The sequence below is a fragment of the Ascoidea rubescens genome (genome assembly GCF_001661345.1).
Source record: "Ascoidea rubescens DSM 1968 unplaced genomic scaffold ASCRUscaffold_4, whole genome shotgun sequence".
Taxonomy (NCBI): domain Eukaryota; kingdom Fungi; phylum Ascomycota; class Saccharomycetes; order Ascoideales; family Ascoideaceae; genus Ascoidea; species Ascoidea rubescens.
In genome coordinates this window covers 480,766-498,666 of record NW_017962916.1, presented here as the reverse complement: position 1 = coordinate 498,666, position 17,901 = coordinate 480,766, and the positions used below count along the sequence as shown (strand labels likewise).

Here is a 17,901-nt window from a genome sequence, read left to right as displayed (position 1 = left end):
TCAACCAAATTTTTTGTCATCATGTTCGTCTTTCACTTTTATTGCTATGCTAATGGCAGTACATTCATCCTCGTTTTTGGAGTTCCAATTTGATGTATTTTCTGAAGCACTTCAAGTTTCGTTTCATTTTCACTGATAGCCGTGGTAGGCTGCTACCAAACCAACAGTAACAATAGACGTAACTCCAACAGCGGATGGAATTGGCTTTTTAATGGGAGTAAATGTTGGATCATCTAAAGGAAAATTGGTTTTATCAAATCGTCAAATTGAACTGACAGTAACTCAGCAGTGAGGAAGGCTGCACACCATATATGTGTTTCTACTCGGGCTGTGCTCAAAGTAGACACACAGAACACCTGTGTCAACTTAATTGGATTGCCTGATATGTTTGGGGATCATGCCTTATGCAGCACATTCAAACGCATTCCACGTAGCAGCTCTTCATTTTCTTTGATAGAATAATTCAAAACGAGTAGTTAACCGACCGCCTTGTGTGGTGTGAATCAAATACTTTAAAAGCACTGAACACAGCACAGCTTTGTCAGCTTATATTCCGCAACATTTATTTCAATCAAAGTTGTTTACAGTTCTGTGACAATTGTTTGTTGCAATCGATTAGGAATTCGATTTTCATGAGAGTCTTAATGAGCGGGAATTTGATCTTTGATTCTTTGCGATCCACAACATTCATTGACGGGCTTGAATGGGATCACGTAATGGGTGCTGACTGGATGAACAGCTTAATAAAATACCCTTCGTGTGAATAAATTATGATACACCAACCAGACAATAGCAACTGATCCAACAACAATTGGAACCACAACGACATATATTGAGATATCATTAAAAATAATAAAGAATTAAAGAATTTCATCAACCGTAACAACTGCCATTCGTTGAAAATATCAACATGAGAAAGACAAACGGCGGAGGTGGCCTGCAAGATGGCGACCTAATAATAATTTCGATCATTATTCCTTTTTGACATGAATGACTTTTGAATTTCCAGCAGCAGAAATGAAAAGGATTGTCGCTATATGTGTCTCAAGAACGTCACCTGGATGACCTAAATGCTCAACACAATTTGGAGTCATCAACGCCACAGCAGCTGGGGCAACAAGACTGTTTCATAATGCTGAAGCGGCTCTGTTGCCAGCTAATGCACCGTTCAATTAAACGCAGCCATCTCTGAATGACTTCCAGGATTGCTTATCACTAGCTGCTGATGTCATAATTTAATTGGCCGCACGTGGGGCAAGAAGAAGATCTTCTATTGATTCACCATTCGGCGGCATCCCAGTACCAATGACAGTGATCTCATCGATTGTGTCATGAATCCCTCCAACCTAAACAAATTAAGCAGTTAATTCGCTGAACCAGTGTGTGATTGCAGAAATATGCTGGGATGCGTCAGAATCAAAATTTAACTGTTTGGAATTGAATCTGTGTTTGGAAGTTATTTCAACAAAGAACAAATCAACAATTGATGAACCTAGAGGCATCAAAAACAGGCACGGCAGAAGAAGCATCTGCTGGATTTTGTGACTCAACAAATACTGGCCGTGGTGCCAAACACTCACCAGCCAACTGTCCATTTTGGGAAACCGATTGCAAGATATTCTTTTCGGGTGGGCTTTTTGAAATATTCGTTACTAACAGAAACCACCAGTGTTGAGCTTGAGATACAAGCAAATGCATCATCAGCAGGAAGATTGGCCAAAATCATTGGGTTGGTAAATCTGTTTTAGTGAGAGTCCGTCAACTGATTAAGAACCTTTTCAGGGTATTTTGGACTCAATACGCAAGCTGCGGAGCAAATGGCCGAATCTTAATCAGCATTGTACAGCAGTAAGTTATTGTAATGATTCTTATTGGACAATGTACTTTGCCATTTGCCAATGGAAAATGATCAGGCATTGGAAATAGCATTCTCAACAACACTAGTGGCATAAAGCTGGTGCTAGTTAACTAATATTTGACGGCCTCGCCACCTGCGGAATTACACTTCTTCTAGTACAGTTGGAACTAATCCGCTGGTAGCCAACGTAGGCGAATGGAATTCAACGCAGCATTCGCCATGATTGAATGAACACCATTAGCAACAGTGACAGCTGGTTTATCATAGGTTTGAACCAACAGACCGAGCTGAGCACCATTGAGATTGAAGACAGAAGCCCAAAATGTAAAGCCGTCAACATTCATTCAACTCACAGAATATTTCCTGCGAACGTCTGCAATTTCGCTCATATCTTCTTGTAGGGTATCCATTATACTAAAGTAATGCAAGTAAAATATAAGGAGAAAACCAGTAGAAGAGATAGCCGGCCCCTTTTATGGAGGACAGGGTTTGATCAGAGAGAGTAACAAGAGCAGACATGCGCCAGACGCCAAAGAACTGAATGCAGACATCCGAGAGGCTCCCAACATGGTTTCAGATTCATCAATCTGAAAACCATCTAAACGCTCCCCCTTGGAGTCGCCAGTAACCTGTTTTTGATTAATGAAGAACTTATTACCACCAACTGATTCTTGGTCTCCATTGCCTCCAGCCCAATTACTGTCGAGGTATTCAACTTGTTAATCTGCTGACAGTGGTTTGAAATGCACAGTTAATCAGCTTTACTTTGAATTTCTTGACCCCTTTTTAGCACCTCCTAATTGGATTCTGCTTGGTGCCCCATGCAATGAACTGAGTGACCTACCCAAAAAAGCACTATATTTCTTTAAACAATTTAAAGCGTGAAAAAACAATTTAACAATTAATCTTCAAAGTGTTGATTCATCTGCATCCAGCTCAGAGCGAATCAGTTTCACGTAGCTCTTACAAGATGTGATCAATATTTGTCTAGCACGCAAATAATGCCCATCCTTTCTAAGCGGTTTGTCAATCTTTTGACAAAGGTCCCCGACAAACCTGAAATCCTTGTTTTGGATGAAGCAACATGATGTTAATCAAAACGACGTAGGAATGATGCAAGATTTTTTTTGTTGATCAATGAACTGTCATATGGCTTTGAGCTGCCTGAGGATTACGTGTGATGATCCGGGGTAAGGTGGTGATCCACATTCAATGCAACCGAACAGTGGTGCTTGTCTTTTGAAGGTTAGAGCACTCTTTCTTTTGCTATAGCTTTTGGATGCCAAGCGATTGCGTATCATTAAACATTTCTTGCACTTTCAAAGATGTGATTGCTTGGTTGCGGTAATTGATTTTTGTGTCTGTCAGATTTTAAATGAGTACTTTGATTAACAAATCCAGAATGATACTTCAAGTAAATTTCATCGTCTTTAGCACGATGGCGGAGTGCCGTTGCCTCATTCTTTTAATAAACCTAGGATGGCCTTCATGGTGCAAAAACTACAGCGACTCTAATACATATATACCTAAGTACCATAGTAAATTTTTCAGTATAATCAGTACTTTCAATCTGTAAAACCCTTTGTGCAACTGGGTTGCAGGAAGTAAAATCACCAGTTTGCGCTGACTTCATTGTCAACACCCCATGCCTGCAAAGTGATCTATTTCCAAACAAATATCATCCATCAGAGGGGTATTGATGTCAAGCATTGCTTGCAGCAACGATTGCTAAGGCACTTTGCTGTTTGTGTCGGGAGGTTTTGGTTTAACATTAGTGACGCAATAAGAGCAGCAGCCAACTTTCTTAGAGAGGAGCCCCCTTTGATGGTTCTTCGTAAATCATTGGATATGCATTGACGTGCATTGTCAATGTCTTCAAATTTTTGTGGACCAACTCTTTTGGTTTAGCAAGTTTTTCCATATCAGAATTGGCACCACTTCCGGCACTAGCCACTACATCAATATCAGCGGTGGATGCAACATATTCCACTGAGTCCTATTCATTGTCATGGACAGCATATTGCTTTTCGTCATCTGAGCTGATTTCAAAATATACTTGGTTTTGATTGCGGCTATTATTTGATGTGTTGAGTAAAGCGATTGCTGTTGCTTGATCTTTGTCATTAATAGCACTTGACTGATTTTTGCCCAGACCACCACTTGCATTAAAAGTAGCCAGAACGGCAGAACAAATTAGCGGAACAAGGCACCAAAAGATGGATTACTGGAAGGGAATTTAATTTCATCAGAAAACCCAAATGATGGAACAAAACCACTGCTGATACGACTACTGACCTTATGAAAGCCTTTCTACACTTGTCGTAAAGAGAAAAACACAGAAAACACTTGTTTCAACTCACTTTGTTTTCCTGATGTTTTTGCAGGTAATGGCAAGAGCAGGAAATTGAAAGCGATTCCTCCCAGCTGGAGATAACTTTGTTTTGTAAGATAATTTAAATGGAGCTGTCAACGGAGGGTCTTGTTTGGTGGAAATAAAATTTATTAACAGGTCCGAACTCATTATGGCTATGTGCCACACATGATCAGCAACATTGGCATTGATTAACGTCATTCCGGCTGATTTTACGATTGATCTTTGCCAGTGATAAGCCAGCCCATATTCATGAGAATCTTAAAGAGATGACATCTCATGTTATATTATTTGAGAATGACAACATTCTTTGAACGGCTGTGACGCACACTCATAATCAGATGTGACACTATCAACAATTTATCCTATTGTAGTTAAGAAGATACAATATCATATGACAGCCCTGTGACCGTTAATCACTATTTAGCAGTGCAACGTACAACGGCAGATCCTGGGTAATCATCAACATTAACCAAACTTACAGATCTATTTTAAACGGCAACAACTGGTATGGCTCAACAATATTAACTGGAAAAGTCATCGGCAGCGGTGGCTTATCTTGTAGACCACTAACTAATTATTTTCGTCGGTTTTCCTCTGTTATCAGACTGACATTGTGAGCCACCAGCAGCTGAAGTGCCATTGATTTTGGATCTATGTTCTTCAACAGTTTCACCTCGAGGTCCCAAATCTTCATGCAAATATCTCCTACTCACGCTCAGAAAAAATGAGGCAAAAGAAGATTCATATAACGTTAAACCGGCTTTCTTGCCAGCTAATAAACCATTAAAATAAAACCAATTATCTATAAAAGAAAATGAGGTACTTAATTTGTAGCTGCTGAGATTGAAATCAAATTTGCGGTATGGTCGGCAAAGGGAACATCTTCGGGTCATCCACCATTCAGAAGGATCACAGTACCAATACAATTAATATCCTCCATAGTGATCCACTACCACCAATGTGACATGAATGAGGAGGTAAGTCGTTGATCCAATGAGGGCGCAGAGAAATTTTTTGGGAAGCACCAAAATCCAATTAGATCTGTCTGGAATTCAACTTGAATTTCCTAGCTCCTTTCACCGACCATGAAACAAAAGACTGATCAATCCTGGGCCCCTCGGGTGCTGCCACAGCAGCAGAAGCATCGGCCAGGACGGTTGATCCAGCAGGGGCTGGCTGTCCACCCATTGACTCACTAGCGAAATCGATTCTTTTGTGACAACGATAGAACCTTATATATTTTTGTTTCGGCCCCCTGAATGTTTCGTTACCAACAGAGGCTAAGGCTGACCACCCCAAGTAACGCGCAAATGTATTATCGCCCAAATGATTCGACACAACCGTTGCATCAGCACATGTAATTTTGAGACTGTCGGTAAAATGAGTAAGAACCTTTTCTGCGTACGCGATGTGGCAGGCAGAGGTAGCATCGAATATAGCGGCTACTTCATTCGCTTTTCATTCATTGAGAATATTGCAATCAAGGTGATCGACGTACCTATTGAAATCCATTTTTTTGGATAATGTATCCTGCCACTTTCCATAAGAAGATGGCTTGGTCATAGCAATCGCGGCCTCAGCACCAGTGGCATTTTTAAGCAACTAGAAGTTAAGTCAGAGTTGATGGCCCTACCACCGATTACATTACCGATCTACGATACAGCCCAAAGCGGTCCGCCGCTGCTCACGGAATGGCAATTTGAACGCGAAGCGTCCATCACATCTTCTGAACCAGCATCATCAGCAAGAGTAGCACTTTCTTTGATGAAGACTTGAGCCAACCGACAAAGCTGAGCGGCGATGAGTTTCAAACCTAAAGCTGAATAATTAATTGAGCTGGATCAATTTGGTTCACAGATTCTGGCCACTGTCCATTTGCTATTTGGCTAGCCACCAGTTGTACCTAATCCATGATAATATATTACAGTCAATCAGGATAGAAATAAACAGAACTAAAACTATTTAGCCTGCTTCCTTTATGGAGAGCTTAGATATCCGCTGAGGGTGACGAAAGCAGACTCCAGACCGACAGCCAGAAAACAAAGGCATACATCCAAGTGGCTCCCGAAATTGGGCTAAGTTTTTTGGTGTTTCTCAAACTTGGGCCGATGAGTTTCGCAGGGAAGACTGTTCTATCTTTTTACGAAGAAGGGGCACGAACCGTTCTCGTGTTTTGTGCGTCAACACAGTTACCCTGCTGCCTGGGTTAGTTGTTGGCTCATGAACAACCGATTTTCTGAGCCATTCTTGTGTCTACAATTGTGGACACTAATATCAAACCAAAGGCTGTCCAATTATGAAAAAATTAGAAAATAAATGAATAGCAAATCAAGTGAAAATCCGATTATTTAACCCCAGCACCATAGTTACTCTTCAAATTAAAAAGAAATGCAGCAATACAATGAAAACTTAACCAATGTGATCATAATAACAGTGCAGTCAGTTAAATAAAGCTAGAAAAGCACTGCAGCATATGAAGCATGAAATGAATCAACAATAGTAATGAGATAGTGTTAACTCAACTTAAACAACAATGCCTTAACAGATATTAATTGAATCATTGAAGCAACTCTTTGAGATAGTTGCGCACCACAGCGCTAGGTGCCTTGGTTAACAAACCAGCGGCATCACTTTCAATATCTACTTTTGCATGAGTAAACGCACCAATGCATAAGCCTTTTATGGTATGATATTTGATTAAGATATCATTGTCAATCCCGTGATTGGTGGGATATTTGCAAAACTAAAGGCGGAACTGCTATAGAACATATTGTTGGCTTATCAAGATTTGCACAAAAATTTTTGACGAACTGTGTTGGAAGCCCAGCGGTCGAGCTACTTTGGTCAGTTGTACGTATTCTGGTTCAGATGTCATCAAGGTCTGTAATGACTGCTGTTTTGAGCTCCCAATATTCTGCTTTTCACCAATGATTAACCTATATCCACCGACTGCTTTTCGTTTACCGATGTCCCCAGCACAATCACTGTCAAAGTAGCTAACTAAATCAAATGACATAGGAAGCTTCTAATAAACAGGAAATAGATCTTAGTCCAATTATCTTTACACCTGTTCACCATAACCTCGTGAATCGTTGACAGTGACCAAAAATATCAACTAAGTATCCCAAACGCAAATCGATGATCATCCCAAAATATTTTGCAACAAAACAGCAAAGCCAATATCTATTTGTAGACTAATGATACTTGAGCATCTTACTCAGAGACGTTTATGTTATGTAGGACCTTGTAAGGGCTGATCATCGGTGGTGTAGCCTTTAATCTGGAGTTCTCATTGTAAAAGTGTTGAACTGTCAGTTGGACGTAGATGCAGGTTGATGCCGAAACGCCGTTCTTACATTGAACATTAGCGAGCCCAAGAACGCGACCCTGCATTACTCCAATATTTTTCATTTTAATCAATCAACTGAGATATGACTTGCCCAGCCTGTCCATCGCATCTCTTGATCTGGCAATAATTTGGTCAACGACTTATAATTCAAAAATGCTTCACTCCTTGTTCTTGAAAGGATAAAACACCGAAAAATCTCCTGAAACTCATTGAGACAAAAAATATTGATGAACATAAAAGATATATTTATACCAAGAAAAAAGATGATGATTTAGTTCATAAATTGATTTGTGTAGCTTGCAAAACTGTGACGATATTCAGCATTAGCAAATCAAAAGGGTTGTCTTATGAAAATATCACCATCGATATCATCTTGAAGAAATGCTGTTCTGACAGGTAATCAAAGAGCGTTTAATTCCTATGATGCCGCATCGGCATGAAGAGGCCTCAGATTGCGACGCCTACAAAGTGCTTAAAAGTAACGGCTTAAAGAGTACATTCATTCGGATTTCGGGTGGCAGCATGGACTGCGACTGGTAGGACCAACCCCAGCAGCGGTTAAATAGCTGCGGTGACATCTGTGATTACCAGTATATCTTCAGCGATAAGTTCCTCGCTTAAGTGAATGTGAATGACTTCTAGCTCGTTTGGACAATTACTTTTAGTCGCAGGATGTTGGTTCATATTAGATTTTGCAGCAGTGTCAGTACTATCGACGTCTTGAAATTGATCGGTGGCCGCTCGTGATACAACTGAATTTCCGATTTCGGTTTTGACACCATCTGGGATGACATCTTCTTGGGTGATGGCATTATATTCATGGGCTTCATGGGGGTTTCTATATTTAGATGCATTGGATTCTGTTGCCGATACGTGTGAAGTAATTGCAGTTGTTGTATTTTCGTGATAGTTAGCAGTTGACAGATCAGTCTTTTTTGCACTAGCAGCGAAGAACGTAACAGCTACCACAGACGCTATTCTTCTTTGGATGGCCGGCACGAACTCATCATTAGAGTGGTATTTGCAATTTTTGAATCGAGAAACAAAGCTGACAACAACGCAGCATTATATTGGTCTTACATTGTTTAGACTGTTCTAATGATATACCAGCGGGGTCCCCACAGATAACAGTTGCAACACTGGACTTCGATTGCCTGGAATGTTTGGGATCCATGCCGTTCGCGGATGTTCCATTCACCATCAACATATCTATAACTAATTTTTTGCAAGAAATAATTTCTAGAAAGTACCCTACAAAGCGCGATATATTGCGGGAAGTAAATTGATTAAACACACTGTACCCATCGCATCTTCAATCGGCAAGTGGTCAATGACATTGCCGTCAATTGCTATTGTCATGGCTTGTGGATTGATTGCTCTTTGTCATTGTTCGGCGACTTCATCGTGAAAGCACTGATATGAAATTCATTTATCCGTTTTGATTTCTTCATGTTGACAATAATCTTCAAAGAACTTTGACCCAAGCACTTTATCAAACTCAAAGAACTGATCCGCCTTCCCTACAAATGGTTAAATAGATTGAGAATAAAATACCATCCTTGCAGCAGCTTCTGATGGATTAAAAGCCGCAGCACCGGCTTCATATCTTGTGCAATTATCAACTGTGAGAATTAAATTGATCTCAGATCAACACCAAAAAAGGCATTGGTTTATCCAGATCATCAAGACGTAGTCCAACCCGACATGTTGCCCGCTTATTGAGTAACGTACGTCAAAATGAGTTTGGTGTGCCAATGACTCATGAAGCTGATTTTGACTTGGGCGCGGTGTCAATCCACTTGATTTTTGTTATGTTTTTTGCAAGATTTCCAGCTAGTAGACTCAAATGCCGACGCCATTTTGAAGTAGATACCGCACCAGCAAATGGGGATTGCAGACTTTTATATAATCAGAGCGGGGCCTTCTTACCAACCAATCAACCGTTTGAATGGGTAAAATTTGCTCTGAATGAAAGGATAGGCTTACATTTTTGGAGCGAAAATTGAAATCAGGTCTACGCCGCGGAGCGACTCAAAAATTATCTGGCAATGATCTACTGTTTCGAACCATGACACTACGAATTGCATTGACGAGAACGATAGTGTAGCCAATTGCAGTAGTCTGTCTTGAGCGGGAACTCCATTGGGTGAACCAGTCAAAGAGAGCCAAATATGTTTGAGTGCAGAATAACTGTAATAAAACTGTTTGGACATCGTCATCTGCTCCCAAAAGTATCACCCTCCGTGCAAACAGTGGCTGATCGAGTTCGCGATCCTGCGGTGATTCCACAATTGGCATACATTGACTGGATCTGACGACCCTGCGAGGGCTGGCTGCTGTGCCACTCATTAACTGGCCAACCCTCTGATTTTGTGAGAATGCTACTACTTTTTTTTTTCCTTTCGGCTTTCTGAATTGTTTGTTAGTAGCAGAGACGGCCGTTGTCGAACGTGTTTTGCCACTATTCAACTCATCTTCTAGATGATTGACCAAAATATTTACTAGATTTACAAAAGTTTGCGATTTTTTGTATTTCCAGTGAGAAAACTTACTTCAAAATCGAGCGCGAAACAAAAACTGCATGGAATGCGGTAGCATCGAGATCAGCATTGTAGACGGAGAAAACAACGCATTACATCAGAACAAAATCATGTTATTCCTTTTTGTTCCTGCCTAATAGTTTTCACCCCCTAACATAGGTAAGTATGGACTTTCCCATAAGAAATATTTCATCATTAATCAGACATCGTAGCTACTCCAAGTCAACCAATGCTTCAAGTCCATTCTACTAATTGTAATGCAATTCTCCTACCACGCCGGGAGCAGATTCTCCAGTAACCAACCTCTGCCATTTCGAATCTGAAGCAGCTTTTACTTAGCTTCATTCAACAATATCAGCAACCAGTACAGTTTCTTCGAGAAATCTTTAAACCAACTACTGTATGGACTATCTTTGAGATTGAAAACCGAAATCAAAGCTGTGAGGTTAGCAGCATCCGTTTTATTTTCTATCATTTGCCGGCAAGTATTCCCAATTTGGTTGAAGTGATGGCCAATCAATAATCATATATCTATGTCAAAAATTATATAAGAACAAATTTTTTAACCGAAATCGCCATCTTCTTTCATTGAATACTCGGATAGATATCAGACAGTCAGGGGAAGATATCGATGACAGATTGTCTCGTCAATCTCACGAATGTGTACAATGTGTCTCTCAGCATCTGTCCCCGTTCTTTTCCCGTGGCGGTCTGTGGTCCAAACCAGTTCTTTATTCAACAGGCTGCCCATTTCCCCTACGATGTTTGTTCGTGTATCCTCCACTACGTTAATATATTATGATCTGCTCGCCACAACAATATTTGTGCCAAGTTGCGAATCCTGGTGAGCAAAAATCAGAAATACTTATAGGTGCTGCTCTGATTATTTCTTGTGGCTCGGTGTTCAATATGATATCTGGTCAGTTTAATTTGTTGGATCGACCGATAAGCAAAGAAGGTGTAGTACATGCTGATAATATTCTCCAAAACAAAGCTATGACACCTTTGGAGTCGATTTTCCCTACGTTGGTTACAGGCAGATTGGGTTCCTCTGGATTCTAAGAAATGGAATACATTGGGTGGAATGGCCGGTGAGCAGTACTTCGCTTGGAGGAACTTCATGGATTAGTTGGAACTGAGGGTTCTAATACTATCAGCAGGTCTCCTTCTTTTGGTTACTAGAGACGCACCATATCCAAAATGAAGAACCACAATTATTTTTTATTGGATTTAATTGCAGTACTGTCTAATTCGTCAATGGTGATCAAGAAGCGAGTATTTTGGAAGCGGTTTTCTTCAGGACACCACCTACGCTGAATCAGTTTGCACTAAAGTTGCAGACTTTAATAATAAAACATTTAGTAACGGAAAAGTTTTGGCCAATCATCTTGGTGTTCATCCATTAGTTGGTAGGTCCCCCTGACCAGCGTTAGTCTCAGCTGCTAAGAAACCATCTCCGACGCCAATAAAAAAATGAAAACCGTGCTATCCTTGTTACCAAGGGGATATTTGGCTGGTCAGAGTTTAACACCACCAACAGTTCCTGCAAGGTAATGAGATTGAGGTGATTCTTTGGCTGCATTGCTTGGTCAAGAGGATTGCGAAGTTGACCAGTCCCTCCAAGATTGACGATACAAAGTAACTTCCAGGGTGAATTAGAGGGCGAAATGGACCTATTTTGATTGTGTTGCATTCCAACCTATTTGACCTAACGGTAATTGGCTCAGCGACTTAACTCCTCTTCTGAGTCTGATTGCTGAAATTGGTGAAACCATTGATTATTTCACAGGTGCTGGAACCGCAAAGGGTCTCATCTACGGATCACTACGAGATATTCTTTGTGCTTTCAATGGTGCAAACAAAATTTTATTTTCAGCGGCCACAACTAAAGAGGCCTGGTCTTCATTCGAAGATGATTTGGTTTATTTTAATCCTTCATCGGCTGCTAATCAAGCACCTGCAAGATAATGTGAATATCTCGTTTGGCCATGTTTATTTGAGCCTTTTACTACATCTTTCAATCAGGGACTACCTCCTCCAGATCACCGTGTTGCAAAATATAAATGGACATTCTTTGGAATTTCTGCGGCTGGCTTTTCAAAATCTTTCTCATGTCGCAAAGAAAACCAGACTAAATGATTTGGTGCGTCTTCCACAGAAAAGATTTCGTTTAGTGCTGGTCGACTTGCCGTGTAAATTGTTGGCCCAATGCTAGCTGCTGCTGTTGATAGGAGTTGATATTATGTTGGGAATGATGATGTTCAATCCAGCTACGATGATGTTGCTCGCATACCACAATCATCAACTGTTGCCAGGTTTGTACATCATATTGGTTATACACTTCGAATATTGGTTGAAACCGTCATTACTGCGTGATCTGATAATAATTCAGCATCGAGGCCGTTCGAAAATTCTTCTCCATGAAAAGGAATCAAGGGTGAACTGTGCGATCCGATTAAGTCTTAGCAAATGGGGTCGATCAACGGTTGCAAAATGCCATCATGACTTGAGACAGCACAGCATCAATTGAGGGCAGCGATTCTGATTGTTTGGAGAGTGAAGAAGTGAGAGCCCATTTCTTTTGATGTATTTTGTTTTCCATCAGTCATTTCCTTCAGTTGACTACCAGTTCTCAATTCGTTGATGTAAAAATACAACCGCTGGTATGTTGAGAGGATTTGGATACGCTGCTTGTTCAATCATTTTCAGCACGGCCAGGGAAGCCAAATTGGGTGTTGCAAGTGTCAGCTGTGGTTTGGTTGGCTAGCGCATAATTAGAGACACCTACTGCGTGTAGATTCACCATAACAGCTGTGATGTCGTCTGTTCCGTTTGTCGGTTTGAAGATATGCAACTTGTATTTAATGGTTCATGCATTCTCGCCATTGATTAAACAATTGCAACTGCCGTCGATGACACCCCTATTGCGGCTGACATTTCGAGGGATGATCACTCTACTTCTATCATCCAGCAAGAAAACACAACTGAGATTGATTCAGGCAGCACATCAAATAATTACTCCAATGGAAATGATTAATGACCGGACAGCAGTTCATATCGTGAAAAGAAATGAAATCTCGATGACAATGAAATGGATTCAAAAAGTTCTGTTTCTCACTCCGAATATAATGATCAAGGTGCTGATGCTAAGTCTTGTGGTGAATCTGAATAGCACCAACGCGGAGGAACCCAAGGAGTTTGTCAAAAAATTCACGGTGACATTGAGAATTAACTTATCCGATTTACAAAGCACTCAAAAAATATGATTAGATGCCGGTCCCCTTTAACATATAAGGCTGTAGCCCAGATAGCCGCCACTACTGGTAGGCCAAACGCCGCAAAGCCAATCAAATAAGTCGCTTTCCAAGCAGACCTTGAGGCTATGCCTGATAACCTCACTCATTCGACAGTTGCTGACGCAGCAGGAAACGTGCCTGTGGGCAGTTCTTGTGTGTTTATAAAGAATTCAGTAACATCTTCTAATTTGGCGAAGACCACAATTGCGGTTAAAAGTTTTTAGCAGCTTCAATCAATTGATTATTTTTAAACATTTGGGGTATTAATTAGGTTTGATAATGTTATAGATTTTCTTGCTGTTGCAACATCATTGTCATTCACTAATCATCAAATTCATGTGGTAACTCCTTTTCTTTATAGTTACGCCTTTGCTGCATTGAACATGAATTTCAATACTGGATTTGATGTCGCTGAAGATTAACAAATGTCTATAGCGTAGACACAAGAAGACATGGACTTAAACACACTCCACTTTGTGACTACAAGGAACTCCTTGATGTCTTGCAATCCAATGGGGTTAATGAGATGTTGCTGATCATTGCTTGTTACCTATTACAAAATTCATTCACGACTGCACGCTCAAATCATATAAGTATCACCTCATCACGGTAGCTGTATTTGATTGAAAGGCCAACCTAGTTAATTCCTATGTCAGTTCTTTGTTTAAATTCAATGACCACTTGTCAACTGTGGGTCATTTTTTTGGTCTTGATGATGCTGAAAGTAACGAAAGTATTTCGGTATATATGGAGACGTAGATCAGTGTGATGGATCGACTTTCTAAAATGGATAATTCAAATTTGCAATATAATCTCATTCTTATTGACCCAAAGAAGGTGCTGCTTAAAACAAATGGCTCTAAATTAGAAGCTGATGAATCATACCTTTTCCGAACTGATGATCAATCATGTAATTTGCTGCAAATCGACTACTGTACGGCATGGTATTTGGGGTTGAATTACGAGGTTGATATCATGTTGCACTATGTAAGATCCATCCATCGAGTGCTGAGAGGGTGCGATGATTTTGGAAGTGAAATCCATCATCAGATCATCACAAAGCTGCCGTTTCAGTTCAGTTGGTTGCGTACCTCACAGAGATTGCGCCGAAGTCACTGGTGATTGAAAATCGGTTCTTATTTGAATGATCGACATTAATCAAAAGCGAGGTTTTTGGGACTCAAAGAAGCTGGTTTCAGTGGCCCAGATCATTTGTGAAGCAAAGTACATTTTTTTTACTGACGCAGTCAAAGAAGATCTCGTCCTATTGCCGGTCTTCAATAATATTGGTACAGCCGTTGATTCACCACTCATCGACTCTTAAAGAGACACTTGTGTTAACTTGGCTAACCATATCTAAATCACAAAGACTCCATGGATAGTTCACTGAGGTATCTGTTTATACATTCGAAGTGCAGTGCTGCTTTTTCTTTCTCATGACATGATGCAAAAGAAACTCTTACTGATCTCATGACTAAAGCAGATACTGTCGTAGTGTTGGAATCTCTCAATGTATTTTTTGAATGATTCAAATGTTGATGCTGATGGTTTTGCTGATTACCGCGCTCAGGCTCTATCCGATTAATAGAGCCAGTGTGATTTTTGGTTCAATATTCCACAATGTTGTAATTCATTTGTTTGACTGACAATGGGGATATTATATCGAAATCGAATAGATTTGTTTATATTGCAGGTTTTGGTTTTCATTATCAGAATGATTAAGTTGCTACAACTAAATTCTTTCTTTTACTGCTTGCTTCGGAATCTTTGGATGTTGTTATGCAATTATTGCTGTTCAGCGATGTCATTAATGTATCAGCGAATAATGGAAGCTTGATTTGCGGCAAAGCGAAATGAATTTTTCGGAGCAAATTAAAAAGGAAGCAATCAAACTGTTTGAGTAGGGTCCTTGTCACACATCGCAAGGGAACTTCACAACGCCTTCTGCTTGAAGGGTACGAACCGCATTCTCAACGCATCGCAAATGCCAGCATATGAATAACACCTACTTTTCTTACCCAGAGATGGTTACATTCAGATGGCGGTGATTCGGATTGGAACCCACTCGATTGCGCTCCTCAGCAAATCCCTGAAATGCATGTTATGTCGCTGCAACTGGTAATCGATGGGCCAACCCAAACGGTCGTATGGAGAATGTTTGAAAAGTTTGACAACTATGCTGCGTTGTCCGCAGTCTCGATACTGGGCCGAGGGGGGCCGTTCTAAGGTTGTGGTGTGTCTACACTTGGTGTGATCGTATCAGTCACCGGTCTGCCCCGTGACGCGGGATTATTTAATCCACCGGCCAGGAGAAGAAGCCGGTGGATTTTTGAACTTTCCTCTTTCATACAAACATTTCAACTTTACTGTATTTTGCTTGATTCTTACGACAGACGCCGAGTGAAAGATTGTGGTCTTGGGAGTGGCTCGCATCTATTTTAATAGGAACCTGGTTTTGATCCAATTCGGTTCCGCAGTTTCTAATCATCGGCTTTCTGAAATGGATATTGACCTTTTTGTTTATTGTTATTCAATGCAATAATGGATTTATTAAGCGCTGGTTGTGCGATACAACACTGGATATCATTAAATAATATTAAATTTCAATTTAAATGGCTTTGTCAAAGGTCCTATTATGGCTATTCAGGTTTATTCAATTCACCCATTCATGGGAGGTTCACCGCATAGAATAACAACCAAGTTTCACCTCAATCAATTTTATTTTCTGCGAGAAGTTAGAAAATAATGCACAATTCTCTATATTGAATTTTCGGTTCACCAACAATATCTGTAACTGCAAAGATACTAATATAATTGATTTTCATAACTGCTAGTTATGACGAGATCAACTGAACCTGCCGTAATTGACTTAATGTTGATGAACCAACGATTAAAGGCGGTTGTGCTACGCAGTGGCCGAAGGATTAAAGAGCAGACAGATGAGTACAATTGCTTGTTAAACGGACAAATAAATTTGTGAATTCAGGAAACTTTCAAAATGCAAAATTCTTGAGAGATTTTGTTAATCCACCAACGATCAAGGAAGTCAATTAAGTCGAACCAAAATTACCGGTAAAATTTTTTGAAGAGATCATTGACATGACATAATCAATTCTAAGTCCAACACTTGGGCTACTGAAATACTATTCAACCGGTGTGATAAACAAAACCTTACTAAGACGGTGGATACAACTTACAACTGGAGTGAATTGCTCATTACCAAACATACGACGAAACCTCTAGAATGTCATTCGGAAATAAGAAAGATCAAACTTTTGAACCGCTAGATGATTTGGAAATTCTTTTTCAACAGTTAAAGGAAAATGCCGTTGAAGTCAACTCTCTTTGATTGGAAATTGTACTCCGACAATAATTTGTGAAATCGTTTTGATCAATATAATATGATACATAATTTATTTGTTTCCTGCTTGTAATAAGTTCCATTAATTGTATAACTTTGCAATAAATGCAAATGCTATATTGAAAGATAAGGAGTATTCCGTTGGTGTGATATCTGTGAAAACGAACAAAATTCGATGGCAGAGTCAATGCCAAACCCAAAAACTTAAATATTTGCAGTAGGAAAAGTCATCAAGGATGTTGACAAATATAAACTAGGCAGACAATCCTCTTGTGGTTATTACAATTCATAATTGTATAACCTGAACCGAAATATGATAATGTTGATATGAATAACTTTTATCACCTCTGCTGGCAATCGGTCAAGGTTAAATAAAAACCGGAATAAATTTAACAAACAATAGAAAAAATAAATAACTGTAATATTATTATCTGTTTCAATAAACATATTTTTCATTTAATTTTGGAAAAGCAGAAATTTGAAAAATTTAAGTTGTAGAATAGAAGACACGTAAATTCAGTTTGAAAACTAAGTAGAAATAGAAAATGAAAGACAATCAAATATATTAAATTCAATTTAGTAGTGGGAATGCGTCTGTGACAGAATTGTAAAGTTAAGAAAAGCAACAATATTAAACCAATTATCCTTACTTCGTCTCAAATTGTTTCATTGAATGTACTATGTTTGGATAATATGCCATCAATATAATATGTTAACCAGGGATTGAAATGTAGTTATATCAATTGTCCTGGTATCAATGTCAGCCAAATTGGCTTTCGAATTAACAAAAGTTAGTGTCAGTTAATTATCAGAAATAATTTCTCGAAGAAGGTAATAATCAATATCAATTTGCTTGGTTCCTTCAAGAAAACTAGGATGGAAGAGATTCTTGAAAAAGAATGAATATCAGCATAGATTTTAATGATAGACACTGGTGACATTTATTTATGGCATCTGGTTTGAAATACTAAACCACTTGTCATTGCATCTGATATTAAGCAATATTTAGTTTCGGTGAATCACAATATGAGAAAATATTGTTTCTTTCTGAGGTATGCCGTTAAGTTACTAACTTACATTGTGAACAAACACATTGAAATTTTCATGAGACTTTGTCAGTTGC

General features: G+C 39.5%; 1 protein-coding gene across 1 annotated transcript; it reads right to left on the bottom strand.

Moving 5' to 3' along the window:
- On the bottom strand, nt 1-8,940 carry ASCRUDRAFT_7355 (uncharacterized protein; the record flags this gene model as incomplete). The annotated part of the gene is made up of 3 exons (XM_020192338.1): nt 1-101; nt 8,241-8,441; nt 8,883-8,940. The coding sequence occupies 3 exons, from the start codon at nt 8,938-8,940 to the stop codon at nt 1-3; spliced, it is 360 nt and encodes a 119-aa protein (XP_020048195.1).
- Between the last annotated feature and the right edge of the window lie 8,961 nt (nt 8,941-17,901).